Source organism: Sminthopsis crassicaudata, chromosome 2, assembly GCF_048593235.1.
Source record: "Sminthopsis crassicaudata isolate SCR6 chromosome 2, ASM4859323v1, whole genome shotgun sequence".
Lineage (NCBI taxonomy): Eukaryota > Metazoa > Chordata > Mammalia > Dasyuromorphia > Dasyuridae > Sminthopsis > Sminthopsis crassicaudata.
This window is the reverse complement of record NC_133618.1, coordinates 330,206,359-330,229,168: the sequence shown is the minus strand read 5'-3', so window position 1 is coordinate 330,229,168 and position 22,810 is coordinate 330,206,359. Positions and strand designations below refer to the sequence as shown.

The 22,810-nt window shown below is 31.8% G+C and overlaps 1 protein-coding gene across 4 annotated transcripts in view; it reads right to left on the bottom strand.

Moving 5' to 3' along the window:
* Window positions 1-22,810, bottom strand: part of SYNE2 (spectrin repeat containing nuclear envelope protein 2) — a 385,421-nt gene that overhangs the window by 170,241 nt on the left and 192,370 nt on the right. For all 4 annotated transcript variants that reach the window (XM_074290333.1, XM_074290335.1, XM_074290334.1 and 1 more), the window contains exons 54-59: window positions 20,382-20,526; window positions 16,773-16,991; window positions 11,983-12,248; window positions 11,124-11,292; window positions 4,328-4,483; window positions 1,902-2,042 (exon numbers count right to left, since the gene is read on the bottom strand). In XM_074290333.1, the coding sequence (XP_074146434.1) occupies window positions 1,902-2,042; window positions 4,328-4,483; window positions 11,124-11,292; window positions 11,983-12,248; window positions 16,773-16,991; window positions 20,382-20,526 (1,096 nt within the window). The remainder of the gene's footprint in view (window positions 1-1,901; window positions 2,043-4,327; window positions 4,484-11,123; window positions 11,293-11,982; window positions 12,249-16,772; window positions 16,992-20,381; window positions 20,527-22,810) is intronic.

Sequence of the window (22,810 nt, the reverse complement as noted above, 5' to 3'; positions counted from 1 at the left end):
TGTATATATTACATTCCTGGTCCTCCTCTCTATTTCTAGCCACATTCACCCATGTCTCCCAACATACTCATCACAAAGAGGGAGACAAGATGCACTTTACTTCCACTTAACACTTTCAGTGTCTTCTTTTACCATCATCACTCAGTGATCAGGACCTAGCACCATTCTCTTAGAAGTTCATAGTATCAAAACTTCCAATCAATTCAAATTATGGTGGCTGTTTTAAATCAGGATCCAGGTCATACCAAAAAGATCAGCACTTGTGTTTCTGTCCTCCTACTCAACACCTACGTTAATATTAGGAAACTTCAGCATATCATCTTGATGCTACCTCAAACTTCCTAACCTTTCAATTCTTCAGTGCCTTAAATCCAAAGACCTGCTTCTTCACTAGTATTAATTATGTATTTACCATATACCAGGCACTGCTAAATGTTTTAGAAATATTAGTTAATCTTCACAACAACCATGGGAAGTGGGTGCTATTACTACCCTCATTTTAGAGTTGAGGAAACTGAGGCAGATAAAGATTAAGTAAGATGATCGGCATCATATAGCTAGTAAGTGCTTGAAACAGAATTTGAATTAAAATCTCCCTGATTCTAGGAGTAGTACTCAATATATGGACAGGATGATCTCAGAAAGGCCTGGAGAGATTTATATGAATTGATGCTGAGTGAAATGGGAAGGACCAGGAGATCGTTGTATACTTCAACAACAATACTGTATGATGATCAATTCTGATGGATGTGGCCCTCTCCAACAACGAGATGAACCGAATCAGTTCCAATAGAGCAGTAATGAACTGAACCAGCTTCACCCAGCGAAAGAACTCTGGGAAACGACTATGAACCATTATATAGAATTCCCAATACCCCTATTTTTGTCCGCCTGCATTTTGGATTTCCTTCACAGGCTAATTGTACACTATTTCAAAGTCAGATTCTTTTTGTACAAGCAAAACAACTGTTTGGACATGTATACATATATTGCATTTAATTTATACTTTAACATATTTAACATGTACTGGTCAACCTGCCATCTGGGTGGGGGGGAAGGAAGGGAAAAATTAGAACAAAAGGTTTGGTAATTGTCAATGTTGTAAAATTACTCATGCATATATCTGGTAAATAAAAACTATTAAAATAGATCAAGAATATTGTAAACATAATTTATTTATCTTTCAGGAAAACATTTGATAAATTATCTCTTGAATTTTTTTAGAAAACACAAAGGGAGGAAGAAAGAAAGGAGGGGGAGGAATTAAATGACAATACAATTAAATGAAATCAGAATTCATGTCTGGACACAAAGAACAGCCATTATTGGTTCAGTCACCATGGCCAGTAAGATCATTACTTGACTCTGCGATGTTTAACATTTTTATCACAAATGAATTTTAAAAACAACCATCACCTACTTGGCATCCTCAAAAACATAAGGGTATTTTTATAAAATTTGAAGATGACATAAAGTTAGAGAGATAGTTGACACAGGATGAAGGAGTCAGGGTCAAAATAATCTTTGCAGGCTAGAGTATCAAATAAATTCAATTAAGTTTCCTGAAGGACCCACAAATTTACAAGTCAATGTACTCTAATAAGGATCCAATTCTCATCACATGATGTATGAAACAATGTAATCTTCTTTTTCAACAGGAAAACTTAGTCACCATTACAAGTTTCTAGTACTGCCATAATTCCAGCAAACACATGCCTTGTGAATTGGGCCCAGTGTCTATGTGTCACACAAGGTACAAGAAGTCCAAGAAATATTCTATTAGTTGAAAGTAGCAGGAAACGCGTACTGAATACCAGATAGCTCCTGAATGAATCAAATTGTGGAATACACATCAAAAATCATCAAAATCCCTGCCTGAAAGGGAAAAATTAGGACATTACCTTTTGAATTTCTTGAGCTTGCTCGATATTTCTGCTCTTCTGTTGTAACATCTTTTCAACATTCTGAAGCCCAAGATTAATTTCTTCTATTTTTCTACTCATCACATAAGAAGGTGAATTCTTCAACACTTCATTTCTAATCTATTATAAAAAGAGAAAAGTCTTATTCAACATATAGAGACAATTCAGCATCCTATCCATTTATTCCCTGATAAAGGGTAGTCTGAAGGTAGAAAGAGGGTAGTCACTTTGTCATGCAAATTTGCACAATCACCTCAAAAACTAGTTTTTTTTTTTTTTTTTCCCTAGATGAGATGTTTATATTGATATGGCCTATTTGGTGTTGAAAAATAATTTTCTCCACTAAATTGACTATTCAAATCCATGCCAAATGCTATAGAAGATATATTCTGTTTAAAATATCAGAAATATTACCTACAATAGTAAAAAAATACAGTTTGCCTCACAATGTAAATTTTAGAAATAAATTATGATTTGTTATCTTGACTTCCTATAATAGCTAAGCATACAAGTTCAACATTTCTAATAAAATTAAACTTATTCCAAAGCAAGGCAAAGAAAATATGATTTCTACCCTAATATTCATTTGGCTGAAACAATATACTTTTGAACTGACACTTGAAAATATATGCTGCTTAATATATTTAGTGTTTTTCTTCATAACAATCAAAGCCTACTTATTGAGCAGCATAATTTTCTACCTGAATTATTCCTAAAAGAAAATAACTTATCTCTAGGAGATTAATGACAAATGTGTTACTTCAAATATCCCAGGAGGATTCATTCCTTTTGAAAATTACATTGATAGGGAATCTTGATGTAGCTACTAAAATAAGTAATGATGATATCTTATTTTTGTCTGGTACTTTTTAACTTTACAAATTACTTTTGCAATTTTTCATCTGAGCCTTACGATATCCTTTTACAAGAAACAAAGAGGATAAATTATTTGCCTAAAGTTAACAGCAGAACCAGAAACGAAAACACTCTTGTCTGTTTCCAGATTCTTCCCACTAAACAACACTATAAATACCATCTGCCAGTTTTATCAGAAAAAAATTTCCACTTCAAACAGAAAACAGTTTTGTTATTTTTGTTATTGTGGGGAGGGGGTAACTTTGCATGGATAATATACCTATATTAAATATATACCCTTAAGTGAACTGTAAAAAAACACACCATGACTTAAGAAACACAAACAGCAATCTGAATTACAATGGAAGGTTATAGTTTCTACTGTCAGATGAAAACCGTTAGCTATTATCTTTTATAAATGTATCTATGGTCTAAATTACAAGTGGAATCTTTTAGAAGTCCAGCTATGAAATATTCTAGGGGCTTTTGAGTGACTTTTCCAAGGAATTACACATGCTATTTGTAATAGAATAATATTTAGTTTGATCTGTAAGTAAAGATATTCTCTTCTAATGAAGACAATAATCCCTGATGCTTTAGAAGCCACCAAAACATCCTATGTGCCAAAAGGATATGGTTTGCTGTTAAATGAATACTAGTAGAGAGGTGAATTGTAGCTTATATAATTAATATCTGAGAACACTATTATATACATTTTTGACATTGCAGATGTAATACTCATATCTATAAATTACTTAGTTTTATATTCATGCTTCTTTAGTATAAATATGATAGGAAATATGATAGAGTGCACGTTATATTAAGATGTTACTAATTTCACCAATTTAACTTAATTTTTGGCATTAATAAACATTTTACTTATTATATATATGTATAATTATCATATAATTATCATTTATTTTAGGAATATCTGAAATCAGTATCTGTGAAACCTGAACTAAATCAGAAGAGGGGAAAAGCAGGAAGGATGGCAGTTATTTATAAACATTTCATCTTTTGGGCTGGCCATTTAAAAAAAAACCATGATAAAATGAACTCTGACTTTCTTTGTTCTCTCCTCAATATGTTAGAGTCTTCCCTATCTTCCTATCTGACTTCGGGTGTAAAGTGTATTCAAATTTACTCTAAAATTCCTTTTTTCAGAACTTTTGAATTGCTTTAAAAAGCTAAAAACATACATGTTTTAAGACAAAAATCTATGATTCAGGTCTATTATGAAGAGTAATGAAATTGTACCTCACACTAATTAGGAGCATCCTAAATAAAGATTGAAGCACAAGGAGAAAAAAAAATGTACAGATTATTCTGGTCTCTTATTTCTGTCACTTGAAACTGCTTTAGAGTTCAGTTTCCAATCACAAAATTTTCACTTAGCCGAGCCATAAAAAAGCATATATTCATAAATGAAAAGGCAAGTAAAATGAAAATGTGAACCCAATTATATTTTTATTGAAAGGCACATTGCTTCCTCTATTGCATAAATGAGAGATAAACCCAGGAATGAACAATGCTGCCACAAACATCATTACCTTCTCATCTATGTCTTCTAAAGTTTTTTTGCATTCTTCCATCTGGCACTCAATCTCTGCAGGAACTATGGTATACATCTCAGAATACTTGATTCGGAGTTTTTCCATAATATTCTCAAGTGCTAGCTTCTCTTTGTCAATTATTCTCTGAAGAGCCTTAAAACATTAAAGAGGGTTTTCAGTACTAACAAGACACAGGAAAAGTTTAACTCTAAAACTGAAAGTAGTTTCAGAGAACATCCTTATGATTTAAATGAGCATCTTTTGCATGACAAAACTCTACTATTCATATAAGCTGATTAAACCTGAGAGATGCTCTGTTTAGTCAGATGATGCCTTTTCATTCGTAAGAATTAAACTTGATATCTCTTCATAATGTCAACCCATTGTTATAAAAAGACATTACAACATCTCTGCACTTCCAAAGTGCCACTATGATTTAACTTTATCTTTGTAGCATTCCTGATATAAAAAACCTGCTCAGAGCAAAAGTTTTCAGAAGTTTTTATTAACTTGTTGCCATTTATGGTTCTTCCTACATTATCATAACAATGATGCAAAGCCACTAAAAGCTAGAAGCTTGAAGCAAAAGTGTCTGCTTTCATGTAATTATACAGCACAGTGAGCCCAACTCTTTCAAAACTAAGGGTTCCAGTTCCACAGGAAGAATGTGGGTTTTAAGAGATAAAAGCAACTTGAACAAACAGTCTATTGGTTGTGGCCTAGAAAGAAAATCTGATCTAAGTTTCCCTTGCAGCAATTATAAAAGAGAAACTCATTTGTTTGGGAAACTTTCCCCAAGATCAGGTGGAAAAATACTTTGTAACTTTACAGGGGCCTTTTCACTATTTGGGGAAGAATTAGTTATTAATCTTGTTAATGGACCAAGGCATTACCCTGAAGAACAATTTCATTTTAATTATTCTATGTGATCATTTATCATTGAGTTATTTTTTTTAAATTTTGACTACCAAGCCCTCATCTTTTATCTTGAATATCAGCCAACTCTGTACAAGCAAAGTTAAGCAGAAAGTTATGTAATTATCATAGTAATTCAGACAAAAAAGGACTTGGGAGTCTGAATTGCCCACATAATTATGTAATATTTTGTCTTATATGCAGTCTATGAGGGATTCTCTTCATTCAGAGATCTCCGTCGATACTTTTCCCATGATGATCCTTTTAATAAGTGAAATTAAGTTTCTTTTCTCACTATACTATAACAAAACAGCTTCAGTTACAAACAGCACAGAACTTTTGAATGTAACTTAAAAACTGATTGAAGATTGTTACCTAAAAGATTCTTCTGACTCAGAGAGAGTTTGCCACTTTGTCTAAATTTACAATAGTTTAAGAAATTAGTGCCTACGTGAACCTCACTGTGTGGGCAGCTCCACAGTTAGCTGGGAAAAAAGCCAAGTCTAATCTAATGTATACAAGTAATTTCAATGTCTTAGTCTGCTATTTGCTAATTATCACAAAACAAAGATATTGATCTGATTCACCAATGAAACATATTTTATTATATGTATTATTTTGTTATATTTACAGTATACATAATGCCTGTCTGCCTGCCTTCCTTTTTTCCCTTCGTTCCATCTTTCCATCTTTCTTCTTCTTTTCCCTCTATCCACAAAGGGAATCATATTCTTCTTTGTAGATGCTCTGCCCAAAGGAATATAAATTTTGATTGCTGAAGCCTAGCAAAATATCTTGGGGTTTATAGGCTAGATTTTTAAAAAAAATTAATATGCCTTAAACCCAAGTCACTTTGATTTTCACTGAGGCCCACACTTGGTCCCAGATCAAGCCTCATTTGGTCATTGTTTGGATTCTGAAGACTGAGAGTGAGTGTAAACTGCAATTGTTTATTTTAGTCAGAAATCCTGAAGATCTTCCCTTCCCAGATTTATTTAATTTTTTATTTTTTGACTAGATAAAAGAGGCCATTCTTTGCTTCCCTTTTAATCCAGCCTTAATCACAGACAAAGTAAGATGTAGAAAAGATCTTAGCTTAAAAAGGTCAAGGTCTCCCATTGCATCTGAGGCTATCTCCAGTCATCCTAATCTATACTTTGCCACTGGACCCATATAACTCTGGAGGAGTGAGTGAGGCTGTGACTCTGCATAGCCTTCCCTCACTTAAATCCAATTCATTTGCAAGTTATGGCATCTCCTTCCTGATATCATAGAGCTTTTTGAAAATGAAGGACTAACAATGCCTTTAGAAATGGTATAGTTTAAAATCATCTTCTCTATTCCCCAGTTCGATCATCAAACATTAATTAGGCCTATAAATTGAAAGGTACTGAGGGAGATACAAAGATACATAACATAAAACGTGTTCTTTTTACTCAAGGAGTCTGATATAGAAAGGAAATGGAGATGGCAAGACAAAGGGATTGTTCAGAGAACAAGAGAGAGTAAATTTCAGCTAAAGTGTCATACATAGTTGAAGAGGAGTAGTAAGAAAGAGAACTGGAATGTTAAGTTGAAGTTATAAGTTAAGTTGAAAGTTAAAGTGAACCTTAAATTACAAGCTATAAAACCTAGCCTTTATTTGATTGGCATTGTGAATGTTAACCAAAAGTCACAACTCCAAAGGGACTCACTGAAGTTTTCTAGAGTATGTATGTATTAAGTAGATTAATCTAATGGCACTATATAGGAATGGAGTAAGGAAAGACTGGAGATAGGAAGACCAATTAGGAGGTTACCATGATACTATAGATTCTATACCTCTTGGTAAAGAGGGTCTGAACTATCATGTTCAAAGTGAGTACTAAAAGAGTAGGATAGATTTAAATGACATTTCAAAAGTACAGTTGAGAGGGCTTAGCTGCTAGATGCATGTGGGAAAGTGAGGAGAGAAAGAAATCAATAATGACTAAGTTTTTGCTCCTGAGTAAAGAGAAGAATGGTAGTACTGATGATGTCCTGAGTTACTAGGTGGGGTTGACTGAGAGAGCCTGAAGTATTGATAAAATTACTCCCTAAGACAATCACAGAAGGGCACTGATGGGTACCAGTTTAACCTTACAATCCAACCCTTTACAGAGACCCACTTTGCTGGGTCCAATCAGAAATCCAAGTTATGTCAATCCAGGTTAAATTTCCTTTATAAATCTGCCCATGACTAAGTCTGCCATGGTTTTCTGTCATATAATGTCTTTCCCTTCCCACATGCCACGTGGAGTCTTTTTTCTTATTGCTCCACCATGCCTCATAGTGTCTTTCTCCTTCTTATTGCTAACTAACTCTCTTAGGGTACTAAATTTTTTTATGCTTTAGTCTGTCAGTTAATGGCATACTCCCATCTCAAGTATACCCTTTCTCTCTCCACTAAGGAACTTCTCTTTTCCATCATTAATTGCTAAAAAACAAAAACAAAAACAAACAAACAAACAAAAACCTTTTTCCTTGTTAACTATATGCACTCCCAACTCTATTTCTTATTTACCATTCCTGGTGTGTCTTATATCTCTTCATTTTGTCTGTAACTTCTTCTCTTAAATAAACCTACCTTTTGCCAAAGAGAATGGCCATTGTAACAATAGATGACCATTCTTATCACAAAGATCAAACTTTACTCCATTGCAATGGGGTAAGATTAACAGATATGCCATTAACAGAAATAAGGAAGTTAGGATAAGGGTCGACTTTGGACAGAGCATGATGAGTTTGGTTTTTAAACTGTATAATTTGGAAACAAAATAAGGATAAGTAATTGTGGAGTGGCTGAACAAATTATGGTATATAAAATGTAATATAATAAAATATTATTGTGCCATAAAATATGATGAATATACAGAATACAGAGAAACATGGGAGGACTCACATGAAATGTTGTAGAGTGAAAAAGCAGAACCAAAAAAACAACATAATCAATTGCTGCAATAATACAGATGTTAAAAACACTAAAAAGCAACTAAATTATGATGAATTGTAACAAAAACTCGATCTTAGAGAAATAAGAAAATAGACTATCAAAAACATCTGCTGTTGTTTTGTTAGTCTTAAATGGTTTTGGTTTTGTTTTATAAAGAAGACTTAAAGAAGGGAGAAAATGTGAGGGAAAATGGCTGTGATAACATTATTTTTTTCTTTCTTTGTTTTTTATTAATTTTTATAATTATAACATTTTCTTTGATAGTACCTATGCATAGGTAATTTTTTTTTTTACAACATTATCCCTTGTACTCCCTTCTGTTCCGAGTTTTTCCCCTCCTTCCCTCCACCCCCTCCCCTAGATGGCAGGCATTCCCATACATATTAAATATCTTATAGTATATCCTAGGTACAATATATATGTGCAGAACCGAATTTTGTTGTTGTTGTTGCAAAGGAAGGATTATATTCGAAAGGTAAAAATAATCTGGGAAGAGAAACAAAACAAAACAAACAAACAAAAAAAAACCAATGCCTGTGATAACATTATATAAAAATAATTTTTGGACAAAAAAAAGAAATATAGATTTTAAGATGCCAACATGATACTTAATTGGTTTGGTAAGGATTTGGAGATATGGGTCTGGAGGAAAGAAAAAAGACAAGACCAAAGATGAGAAACCTGGAAGATACTTATATAAAAATAATCACTGCAATTGTTGTACTAGATGAGATCTCACCATAAAATAATGGATACTAATATGTAGTCAAGGTCTGAGTCTTGGTAGATATATCCATTTAGGGAGCAGAAGGGAAAAAAGCATCAAATTAAGGAGTATGTTAGAAAAAAAGGAGGACACGAGAGTGCAAGATCATAGAAGGCAAAAATCAAAGAACAAAGAAGGTATTGATCAATCCCTTCTTTCAAGGAACAAGGGATGGAGGAGAGAAAGGAGATAATAATTCCAATTTTCCTATGAAGCTTACCCTGATTCAATCAGTGAGTACTTTGTCCATTAGGATTTTTGATTTCAAGATATCTAAAGAAACTATCATGTGATATTGAATGTTAGTTATCAGCTAAATTGTGGGCTCCCTAAAGGAAGGGCCCATGAGAAAATTTTATTTTTCTCAATGCCTAAGACAGAACTATGCTTTAATAGGTGCCTGGTATATCTTTGCTGAATAAACAGAGGAAAAATTAATGTATATAGGTCAAGAAGATGGCTGAGGTCTCAGTAAAATAGGAATCAATGTTGTCATCTAAGAAAAGACAGAGAATGGTAGGTTGCATTTGGGATTCTGAGGGTAATGGTACAATTTTGAACAATTACTGTATGAAATGGGAGCAATAATCTTACAGGGAAAGTCTTGATGTTCAAAAAGCATGACAACAGATACAAATGAATGGTATTAACATAATTACAAGATTTCCTTCAGGGTCCTATATTCAATTCAATTTATATCAGTTATTAAGAGCCTACTATATTCAAGGCACTGTGCTTGACTGAGATAAAAAGACAAAAACAAAGCAGTCCTAGCCTTCAATGATCTTATAATCTATTTTCAGAAAACATTTACATAAAAAGTCCACATCACACAAAATGTAAATTCAAAAAATTATTTTCTGTGGTAAACCAGAGATATTATAGTACCAGCCACTTTCTGTCTGAAATGTAATACACCTGCTTAGAAAAAATTTTCTGTTACAGTTATCTGTCTAGGATCCCTATTTACCTTCTATGTGAGAATGGGAATATCATTTAAAGTCGATGAGACATAGTAAAGAAAGAAAGAGCTAAAAGACAATGTATAGGATTTAGAATCTGAAGGAGAAGCAACAACAACAAAAAGTTGAAAGATATAGAAAATAGGTCATTTGAGCAAATACTAAGAAAACAAACAAAACTCTAAAGTTATTTAGCCCATAGGATATATTAAGTGAATGTGTTTTTCCCACCACTTCCCTAAATAAGGGAAATTGTAGACTACTTGCTGGTCTATAAACACTTACAGTGATTTTCTTCTCTCATGTCTATGTTAATTATTTCCCTGTACCTGATCTAATCTTCTATATCATCTAAAACTACAGAATTCCCAACTAGTTTTCTAGGTTCTTTAAATACTACCTTCTATAGGATGGTTTTCCAGGTGGTTTCTCCTTCCTCTGAACCTCTACAACAGTTTGTTTGTGCTATTTATATGGTACTAATCGTGTATGGCTTATGTTACAGTTATTTGTATGTCTTATCTTTTCTGCTATAAGTATAAATCTTGAGTCCATTCTCAAAGACCGTAAACAAAAAGAGACGAGATAGAAATGTGTTAAGGAAATGAGAAGCATCATTGTAAGAAGTCACATGACCTCCTGAGTTCATTTTCAATTCTTTCATGTCTAAATCAAGGTAGATAAATGTCATAGGCATATATTCCTAGTAATTAAAGACCCTCCAATCTCCCTCTTAAAAAATAAATCCTATTACATCTCAATTACCACAGTATATAAGTTGCAAGCTCTATAGACAGATACACATCTTGACCAAATAAATTAATCATATATTCAGGGCTATACTAGCTCTAGCTTAAAATGGGCTGATTGTTAAATTTTCAGTCTAAGCACTTACAACTTGGAAACTGGTCAATTCTATATACCAGAGCTTAATTTATTGTTTTCTTGATTGTTTAGATTTAAGAAAGGAATGGAGAAGATGTTAATAATTAATAGATTAAGCTTAAAAGTACGTCATGCAAACATTCTTTTTTGGAGTTAATTAGGAAATATTTACCAACACACCATTTCATACACCTTAATAGTGACAGATTGATTATCTCCCCAGAAAGTAGCATTTGCTTCTTGCAACTGAAATTACATTGCATTGCTCCCCCTGGCCAATGACCTATTACTAACCTCCAAATGTTCTTCCTTATCTGGGTCTTCTTCTAATTCCATATCATGGAAAGATGATGTCACTTTTTCAAAAGTATTCCTCAAAGCAATTATTTCATTATTGATGTTATTTCTCTCTTCAATTTCTAACTGTACCAATTTTTTATTTGCTTGAGCTTTCTGAGAGAGCCTGAAACAAAGAAAAAAACAATATCAAAGATAGCATAAACAGTTTTCTTTAGCCTCTTCCCCCTAAGAGTTGTTTTATTTAAACAATTAACAAAATACCAATCCCTCACCCTTAACCACCCATTTTCTAAATAAAGGGATATAATCTGTAATGATTTTACCAATTATTTGCATGTCATATATAAACATATATGTCATTATTATGAACAGAAATCCAAATAAAATATTTCTCAAAGCTATCTTCTTTTCCAATTTTTATATTCCAGTTATATAATTTCTCTTTCATTTTTTTCAGCATGGGTTACATCAGCAGTTCTAACAAGTCTAGACCTTCTTGTACAAAAGATAACTTAAGGACAAAGAAAATTAAGCAAACCTATCTTTAGAAAGAAAGTCCCCTATACCTTTCATCCCAATTTCCTCTGAAACTGGATGTGCCCACCAGACAAAAACTGCAGATCCCACACTCAGAGCAATACCAGGGTAGAATATATATCCCCATCAATTATGGTATTAGACGTTCCAATCTCTTTTGTTACCCACTCATTGATGATTCAATTTTATCTACATTATTTGGGGTTGCTTCTATTCCATCATTACATCGTTAAGAAACTCTAAATTTAACTCCAATCAACATCTAAAATACACAACTAATTTTTCAACCATTTCATCTTACATAATTGGACCTTACTTGATACATCTATCTTGCATGGATAGAATTTCTTGCAATACTGGAATAGATTCAGATGTCTCCAAATTTTCAGGAACACTCAAGATATTTTTTATCCGGTGAAGAAGTAAAGTAAATAGCAATTGCTCCCTCTCCAGATTCTCCTCATATTGGCAGAAACATTCTAAAGCTTCAGAAAGTTCCTCATTGGTGGCTGCTTCCTTTGGCTTGGTACTCTCAGGGAATTCTTCTTGGAGGTTATCTAAAATAATTGCTTCCCGTTCAATCTAGGCCAACAAGGGGAATAAAGATTAAAATGTGGATTTTGTCAACCTAAGAAATTTCTTTGACAATCATAACAACACAGTCTATTATTAAGAATTCCTCATTTTGAAAAAGTCATAGCAGACATCAGGAGTATTTGTGATTCTCTGTCAACAGTAATTCTGCTTTTCTGAATTAATAGAAGAAATTTTGATTTAGCAATTTGTCCAGATGATTTTTCAAAGGCCCTATAGAACCTTTTAAAGAAATTCATCTGTTAAATGTGAAATACATATGTGTCCAGCCTAGAAGTCTTGGAATAGTCTTAAGCTTTAATAACTTAAAAATAGATATTTATATGACTACATTAAAAGCTTAAAAGTGGTATTGCTATTGAATGAAAAGTAAACCACTGAAATGAATGTTAACGAAGTGAAAGTAAAAATATAATTTCCCCTCTTTACATAATAGCTAAGGAGAGGTTTATATTATACATACATGCATGCACACACATACGAGTATGTGTATGGATATATGAGTGCTTTCTTATATGATACAATAATATCCTGTTGGAATCATATAGTAAATTTGCTCTTTCTTCCAACTGATGACATTTGCTTTTAATCCTATATTTTCCTACCACAAACAGTGCTGCTTGCTATGAATATTTTTGTAAATACATGAGCTACTTAAAGCATAGCTTAGTCAGATTTCCCACAGAATTCCAAATGATTTTCATAAACCAGAATGCCAATTATTAATTTGCAAGATATTGACCAACCATATTAAGCTTTAATATAGTATTATCTCCAGGAACAAATAGTAATTCTGTACCCAACACAAATTATTTCTATCTTTTATTATTGGTAATTTGATGAATATGAGGTGAATTCTCAGAATTCTTGTAATTTACATGTTTATTACTACTATTATTTTTAGTATATTATTAAATATATTATTTTTATAATTGTTGACAGTTGAAAGTTATTTTGAAAACTGTATATTCATATCTGATTACTTATATTTTGGAAAACATTTCTTTGTTTTATATACTTATCTCTGAACCCTAGATAGCTTGAATACAATAATTTTATTTATGATATATGATACAAAGTGTTTCCCCCCATTGAACTTTTTCTTTTCTTATTTTTATGATAACTTCTGTTCCTTATTTGGTTTATAATTCCCTACCATCTCTACCCCCCACATAGACATGGAGGAAATTTCCTCTTGTTCTCTAATTTTTATGTGATATATACCATTTGGATCACATATCCATTGGGACCGTATTGGTATATATGATATAAGATACTTGCCCAGTCTCATTTCAAAAACACAAGTCTAAGAAGTCTAGCAAGTATTGGATTATCTGGATCCTCAGAAAATTAGAAGTGGTGGGGATGAGGAAAGAAAAGTAATAGGAAAACTTAGCTGCCAGAGGGAATAAGTAGTAAGCTTACTGACTTTAGAAAAATAAAATAGCCAGTAGCTTCAAAGGCAGTTAAAAAATATAAAAAAGAAAATCCAGTAGTCATAGTTATAAGTTTGATCAGTAATCATACTCATCTCTGAAAGTAACACTATATTAAAACTCAGTGTATAGTCAAGAAGTATAGTCAGTAGATATTTAGTAACTGAATGAAGAACTGGCATTATGTAAACCATTTGTGAACTTGATAAATGTTAATCAGTCTGCCAGAATCTAATCACCTCAGGGTAAGATAGTGAAATCAACTTTTACCTGAAAAGACAAAGGAAAAGATCTTTGGATTAAGTTGACTAATATCAAGATACCCTTTACTATCACTTCTTCTCTGGAAAAATTGGTGATTCTTACAAAGCATTAGCAAGTATGTAATTAAAATTATGTATGCAGAGCAAAGGTATTCTACCCCCCTCCCCCCTTGGAATCTCTCATTACTTTATTTTGGCATGAAGGCTGTTACAACTAGTCCAGACCCACACCACTTCTTACCTGGAGCACTGCAATAAACTCCTAAGCAATCCCCTTTCTTTAAGTGTTCTTTTAAACATCCTGGACAAATGTATACCCTTGATTAAATCAGTTAATTGGTAAAAATCTGGATTTTTCTACTACATATCTAATAAAGTCTAGATTTCTTGATTTAAGAACCTACAAAGTACTTTGCCAGCCTTGTTTTGTACAATTCTTTTTCACACGTTCCTCTGTATTTTATGCAAGTTAGGACTTCTCTCCAGTTTTCCAACATTCCAAACTGTTATACTTCTTTAAATTGGCATGTTATTCCTTAGAATGTTTTCTATAATTGAATTCCTATTTCTCCTTGAAGAGAAATTCAAATGTCATTGCCCTCCATGAAGCTACTCTGGATTCACACCAGATGTAATTTCTCTTTCTTCAGAAATTATATAGCACTATTTTCTAAAAATGTATTGTACTTATCAGTATACATTCTATTTCCCTTGGTAAGATTCTAAGTCATTCTTATTTTTCTCTCAGGGCCCAGCATAGATAACTTTGCATACAGGAAACATCTAATACGATCATTTAGATATATTTGAAGACTGTATCGAGAATTCAAAAATAGATTTGGACAAAAGAATTTGTCTTATAAAAATACACTTGCCTGAAAACACTTGTCCTTTTATCTTTTTTTACTATATTAGGATTATATGATTTGATATAGGAGAGGACCAAGAGCAATTGGGAAAATGCTAATCTATATTTTTTTTTAAATAAAATAGTATTTCAAAGTCACCCTCCATCTAGTTTTATTGGGAAATTCAGGACTATGGGATAGAAATCTTTGCCATAGACCAAATAGCTAGAGAGAACAGCATCTAAGTATTCCCAAAGCAAATTAGCTTAGCTGACATTACAATCTTGATTTTTCTTTGAAAAAAATGGAGAAAACTTTAGGAAAAAATAGAAATAATACATTACATAATGAAAGTACAGATTTGATTATGTTAAAAAGCTTTGGAATTAAAAGAAAATTGGCTAAAAATGAGATCTAGGAATGTATTTTATAAAATGATATTGGCTTTTTTTCAAATACATACAGAAACTGACCTCTTGAATGCCAATGAAATATCATGATTAAAAATGAATAAAATTCATTTTATATAAAGAATATTTGTTTACAGAGGTCACCAAGTCCAATGTGTTAAGAAGTATAATCATCTAAAAATTAATAAACGTCTAAAGATACAAAAAATGCTTGTGCTACTTTGAATCCAGAGTTTAAAAAATCCTTGCCATTTACTATCTATAATATAAAATTTTCATTTCTTATTATTCTCATTATACAACATGGTATGGAAGTGATTATGGATTATGGATGGCTTCTTAATAACTAAAAAGGTTTGGAATACCAGCCTGAAAATCTTTAAGTCAAGGTTTTTGAGGCCCAATCTAGCTAAATCAGGAGAGGCTCAGTGCCAGAAGGTTGTCCAGCAGTTAGTAAATTTATTTAGCTACAGCAACACATGAAGACCATCCTGCAATATACAGGGAATGTAATATGTGTTGGAGAAGAGTGTATTCACAATGATGAAATCACAGATTTTTTTGGTGTACCAATGAAAAGTTCTCATGGTTACTCTTGATGTGTAGGAATGATAGGGACTCATCTTATTTAATTAGTAAAGCCCTGGGTGAAGATACCATCTCTACAATTTATAGTTACTGTGATCACCAAGAAATTAAATGATTTTTACAGAGTCATCAAGTCAGTGTTTGTGAGAGGTAGGTCTATAACCTTGATTGCTCTGACTTTGAGGCCAGTTCTCTATCCATCATGACATGTTGAGATGCAAAACTGTTCATCTAAATGGATCAACTTCTACCTTGTCAGGATTTGAAAGCAGAACAGTCTGTGACAATTTGGACGGTGATATTGATTCATATGGTGACAACAAACTTAATATTTGTGAAATAGACTTAATGTTGTTGATATAGTTATTTTATATTATAGGAATAATATAAGTTCTTTTCTCAAAATGTATTTTTAATTCTACTTTTAACTTTTTAATTGCCTATTACACTGTGTTTCTTTTCTGATGTTACAAACAATACTAACTAGTTAAAGAGTTTTGAAAGTCCATTAAGATTTTTTATTAAGAATCCTTGAGTTGGATATGTGATATGTCTATATGTATGATATACTCATAATATATAAATATATCTTAGATGATGCAGTGGATAGAGTGCTCGACCTGGAGTTAGGAAAATAAGCTCAAATTTAGCCCTGGAGATTTATTATTATAAAAAAAATATATCACGCCGTGCCTCAGTTTCCCCATCTGTAAAATGGAGATAATAATAGCATCTCTTTCCCCAGGGTTGTGAGGATCACATGAGATAATATCTACAAAATTCTTTGCTAACTTTAAGGCATAACATAAATACTAGCTATTATGTAAATACATGTAGAGATGTGATGTAAACAAATGGACTTAGAGAAAGATCAGTTGGAGGATACACCATAAGAAAACAAAATTCAAATAAAGAAACATTTTCAACATATACTTTTAGTGCCTATATGATTTGCAAAAGCACTCACTTCTTCGCTGACAAATTTCCACTCCTGTTTTAGCTCTTCACAGTACAATTCCCATTCTCTAGCATTCTCAAGCAAACTCAGCCATTTCTCCCACAGGGCTGACACAATTTTGAGCAGACATATGCTGTCATTTTCTGTACACTTAAGTTTCAAACATCTGAAGTCTTGTCGTAGCTTCATTAGTTCTTCCTGAGTTGAAACAAGTTCTAGCACAAAATTCTTAAAAAAAAAAGGCAGATATTGGTGACATTTCCCTCCCTAAATTTATAAAGCCGACATTGAAAGCAAATTGGAACACAAGAAATAACTTAATTTTAAACATTTCCTACATATTATATTCAACTAAATTGTCCCTTTAAAGCTCTATCTTTCAATAAAAATTAAAGAATAATTTCTGAGATAAAGGGAAAAGGCTGAAACCTCAAATTTCTTTTCTTTTTCTTTCTTTTTTTTTTTTTTGTAATTTAAAAGTATTTATCCTATTTAAAGATGCCTATATGAATAAGGCAAGACAGAGGGATTGCAGATAATAAGAAATCAAATAGGAATCTAAGGAGAATAACTCAAAAGCCAGGCAAGATTGTAATAGGAACTTTTCCTGAACTTTGAAGAAATCCCAGGGATTGAGATAAATACGGGCAGCCAGTTATAGGAATAAAGATTCAAGTCAAAAACTCAGGTCCAGATTAGAAGGCAAGAGATATTTTTATCTTTTAACTAAAAAGATAGGAAAGTTTTTATAAATGACAATGTGCTACATTGGTCACTAAGGCTGCATTTACATTTTTATATCTCTATGGAAGAGAAAATTTGGTGTCCTTTCATTCACATTCTAATACCACCCATGGTGATAACCATATTAGATCTAACTTAAGAAAAATTCTACAATTATTTAGAAAACTAACGAAAATTTTAAATAAAATTCTGAAGTGGACAAGATATATCTACATTCACATATGAAGGCATATACATACATATGCATTCATTTATATACATCTATATATATATACATAAACCCACATGAATATATACTATATATTTATTATATGTATGAATATAATGTGTACACAGAAAATCATTCAACATGACTAAAAAAAGATATAAAATAGTTTATAGGACAATAATAATTATATAAAATTATAAAACAATTATTTCAATAGATGAAGGAAAAACATTAAACAAAATAAAAAATATGCATTAAAAACTACAAAAAACATAGATACAGAAGGATCTGTCTTCAATAGTATAAAAAGCACATATTTAAAATTAGCATAAAGTACTCCTCCTGCTACTATTTGTTATTGTTTTAGAAATCCTAGAGTAGTGATCATAATAAGAAAAGAGAATAAAATCTAAGGTATAAATATGGACAAAGAAAAGACAAAATTGTTCCTATTGCAATTAACATGGTCATTGGGACAATAGTTTGAGAAGGATAGCAAGATACGAAATAAATGCACACAAAAAAATCAATATTTCTATTATGCAATACTAACAAAAGTTAGGGAAAATGATAATTAGAGAAATTATATTCAAAATAATAACAGATTGCATAAAGTACCTACAAAGGCACCAGCTTGATTTCTATAAATACAATAGTAAATTTACAGAACTAAAGGGAACCTGAAAGAATTGGAGAGTTTATGATAGGTTATGGCCGAGCATTCCAATATAATTTTTAAAAATAATATTACTTAAAGGAAATTATAAATTTAGTACGATGCAAATTACATTACCTAGGGGACTTCATGGGGAAAAAAAAAACAAACTGATTTAGAAGAACAAAAGGTCTAGACTCAAAAAATTCTAGGGTACAAGTGAAGAAACTAATTCAATAATGTTTAATAAGTTCTACTGTGTGTCAGCCATTGTTCAAAGTACTGGTCTTAAAAGGACAAAACGAAACAATTCTTACTGTCAAGGGATTTACATTTTATTTGGAAGAAACGACTTGTGTATAAATAAAATAAAGGTTATTTCTGAGGGTCCAGTTTTAAGTGCATTTTGTTAACAATGGACCAGATGTTCTAAAAGGTATAATTTACCAATGAAAAGAGTGGGGGCATAGGCACTGAGAGGCTGACCTACTCAAAGCTGTATTATAAAGCAGTAATCACCACAACTATTTGATACTGGTTAAAATATAGAAAAGTAGATAGGTGAAACAGACTGGATAAAAAAGAAAGAGAAGCAATATTAAAAAAACATTTTAGTGTTTTGTGAACTTCCAATCATAAATTAATAGGGGAAGGATCCTCCTAGTTTAACAAAACAAACAAACAAACAAAAAAAACTGTTGAAAAAACTGGAAACCAGGCTGAAAAAATTAGGATTAGACTAACATCGTATATATCTCAAACTCAAAATAAATACATAATTTGATTACAAAAAGTTTTGTCATTTTAAAAAATTAAAAAAATGAAATCAGGTACTTTTCATTACTGTGGGTAGGTAATGAGTAACTAAATATTACAGGATATCACAAAAAAAGAAAATAGATAAATTTGTTTAAATTTAAAAGTTTTGCATTAACAAAGTCAATGAAGAGAAAAAGAGAAACTATAAAACATGGAGACTATTTGTATCAGATTTATCTATTTAAAATCTGATGTTCAAAATATACAATAAATTGATAGAAATACAAAAATCAAAAATCATTCCTCAATAGATAAGTAGTCAAAAATATGAATATTTTCTAGCTAAGAAAAGTAGAAATGCAAACTCTAAATGATCATATGAAAGCCTATTCTTGACTTCCATGAAGATTCAGCTCAGTTCACATTTTTTGCAAGATATATTTGCTATTCCCTCTGAGATTATAGCCAGTCCATTCTGTATATTTATTTTAGATATGTTAGAATGTGAGCTCCTTGAGACCACAGACCATGTTTTTACTTCCTCTGAGTAGCTGAAAAACTAACAAGGTCCTAGAAAATGAGATAATAAAATATTCTTTATGCCTTATGGCAGAGAGGTAAGGAACTAGTTAAACAGAATTTTGCATATTCTTTTAGATGTAATCATTGTATCAGATGTTTTTGCTTACTTTGGATTTTTTCCCCCTCACAAAGAGAATTTAATTGGGGGGGGGGAGGGAATGTCTTTGCAAAAAAAAAAAAAATTACTATTATATAAAGATGAGCCATTGGTAAAAAGTTGTATTGTTTTGTTTTGTTTTTTAAAGAAAAGTAACAAGCCATCATTTTAAAAAATCCAAATGACCCTATTCAAGTATTCAACTATTTTTCCATTGCCTTTTTTTCATCACCAGGATAAATTAGTTGGTACAGTGAAGTGGAAAGAAAGTCAGGCCAAGAATCGAGAAAACCTGAGTTGAAATCTGGCCTAAGACTCACATATTAGTGGTTTGACCCTAATCAAGTCATTTTATCTGTCTGCCTCAGTTTCTTCATCTGTAAAATTAATAGCATTTATCTCCCAAGGCTGTTGTAAGGATCAAATGAGATAATTTGTAATACATAAGTGCTTGGCATATAGTAAGCATTGTATTAATGTTAGCTTTATCAATTATTATTACTAATTATCATGAACTTCATGCTTCCAGACTTTGGCATACATATACACTAGATACTTCAAAGTCCAACTTACCTTGCTCTGTTCCAAGCGTTCCAAAGCTTCTTTATAAGACATTGGCTTGTGGGAAATGGATTGCTGAAGTTCCTTTTCCACTTTGTTCAAGTTGGCACAAATATTTTGTTTGATTTTATTGTAGCTTTGATAGCATTTAAGGCTCCTAAACATACATAATAAAGAAAATGAATATATTGGATGGAAAAGAAAGAATTTGAGACTTTTAGTCATCGAAAACTTAGCTTCAAGTCTTCTCTAAGAGTTTTGAGAACTTTTCCACAGTCCTTGAGGAAGAAAGTCTCCCAATGACAATCAGTAAATAATTTTATGTAATAAAGAATCCTCATTTCCTTACTCTAGTTCTAATAGTGAAGGTAACTACTCTGATATATATATATATATATATATATATATATATATATATATATATATATATATATATATATGTAAATTCTTTCAAATGTGCCTCTTGGTTTGTCACATATATATTTGAGTTTTAAGTTCTTTTCTAATTTTAAAATCCTATAATTCTATATAAATAGTCCAAGTGAACTATTTTAAGCCATGCTAAAACTAAGACTTTATTATGCATTTTTCTATAATTTTGGTTTCTCGTTATTAAATATATGTATGCATGTACATATTATATATATTATATATATGTATATGTATATATACATATACATATATATATTTATTTAATTCCTGAAATACTGTGTTCACATTGCTATGGAGTAACCTAAGATACATCAGTTATTCAGTCATTTTTCAATAAGCATTTATTAAATCTCAATGAAATACAGGGAATATAAAGAAAAAAAACCAAAATACTTCCTGTCCTCAAGAAGCTTGCATTCAATAGGGTGTGAGAAGTGGAGACAATATATACATGGATAAGCATATTTTTAAAATAGATTAAATAAACGCAGAATCATTTCTGGGAGGGAAGGCAATAGTAAGTGGGGGGAACTAAGGCACATTAAGTGAGCCTTGGAGGATTTAGGGATTCAAGGAGGGACAGCATTCCAGGCATGACAGGAAACTTGTTTAAAAAACATTGAGAATAGATGGGTTATCATATAAGAAGAACAATAAGTAAGCCAGTCTGGCTAGGACATAGAACACGTGAAGGGGAATAATATGTTATAGAGGCAGCTAGATGGTATAGTGGATAAATCACTGGACTAGGTATCAGAAGGATTCATCTTTTATGAGTTCAAATTCAGCCTCAGACACTCAGCAGATGTGCTACACTGAGTCAGTCACTCACCGCCATTTGCCTAAATTCCTCAGTCAGATATGACTGAAGGACAACAATGTACCCTAAACCTGGTGAAGTAGGTTGCAGTTGAATTGGGAAACACATCAATATATCTGAGAGAAAATTTATGAAGCCCCAGTCCCAAAAATTTTGGATTGGGAAGGATCACATTATCTGAAGGATACTGGGATATAGATGAAATAAAAATAAAAGAGACAAAGCTTTTACATGGTAGAGTGATGGTGTTCATTAAAACTCAGTGTGTTTATATAGTGATTTTCATATTGAATTAAAGGATTTGATACTGAAAGAGAATTTAGATCATATAGTTCAAGGCAGAGGTATGAAACACATGGCAAATAAATTATATATGGCCCATAACACTCCTGAGTACAGCCCAAATTAAATTAAAATAGATTAGAGAAATGTTTGTCAAAATAAACAAAAATACAACAAACAGAGATAATGTTACTATGTAGCTTTCTAAGTCAATATGTGGCCCACAGGGATCCTTGTGATTGATTTTGTGGGTCTCCTTTCTATTTGAATTTATATCAGTGGTATAAAGTTTTTAATCTTTTTAATGTCATAGCACCCTCTGGTGAAAGCTATGGGCCCCTTCTCAGAATAATATGCTTAAATTCACAAAATAAAATACAAAAGATTTGCCAAAAAGAACCAATTTTATTTAAAATATTACTATAAAATGTTAAGTTTAAAAAAGTTTTAAAAGTATTTTTTTTAGCTTTACAGATGCCAAGTTAAGAAGTCCTGATCCTAGATAAATCCCTTTATTTTGCAAATATAGAAACTAAGATTCATAGAAAGTAATTTATTTAACATCACATGTCATCACATAGATAACAGCAGAACCAACACTAGACCCCAAGTCTTCTGACTCCAAATCAATAAATATTTCTGAATGTTTAAATCAACAAAACAAAACAAATCAAAAGCAACAGGAAATTTAACTGAAATAATTTTTTTCACTGTACTCAGTACTAAGACTTCTTCCCAACAAGACCTCCTTGAGTTGTTTTTTTTAACATTAGGTATGATTAATATAGAGTTATAATAATAATAGCTCCCATTTTTACAACACTGCATTTCAAAGCACTTTATACATTATCTTATTTGAGCTTCACAAAAATTCTGTGAGACAGTACAAGAGGGAGCTGAGACTCAG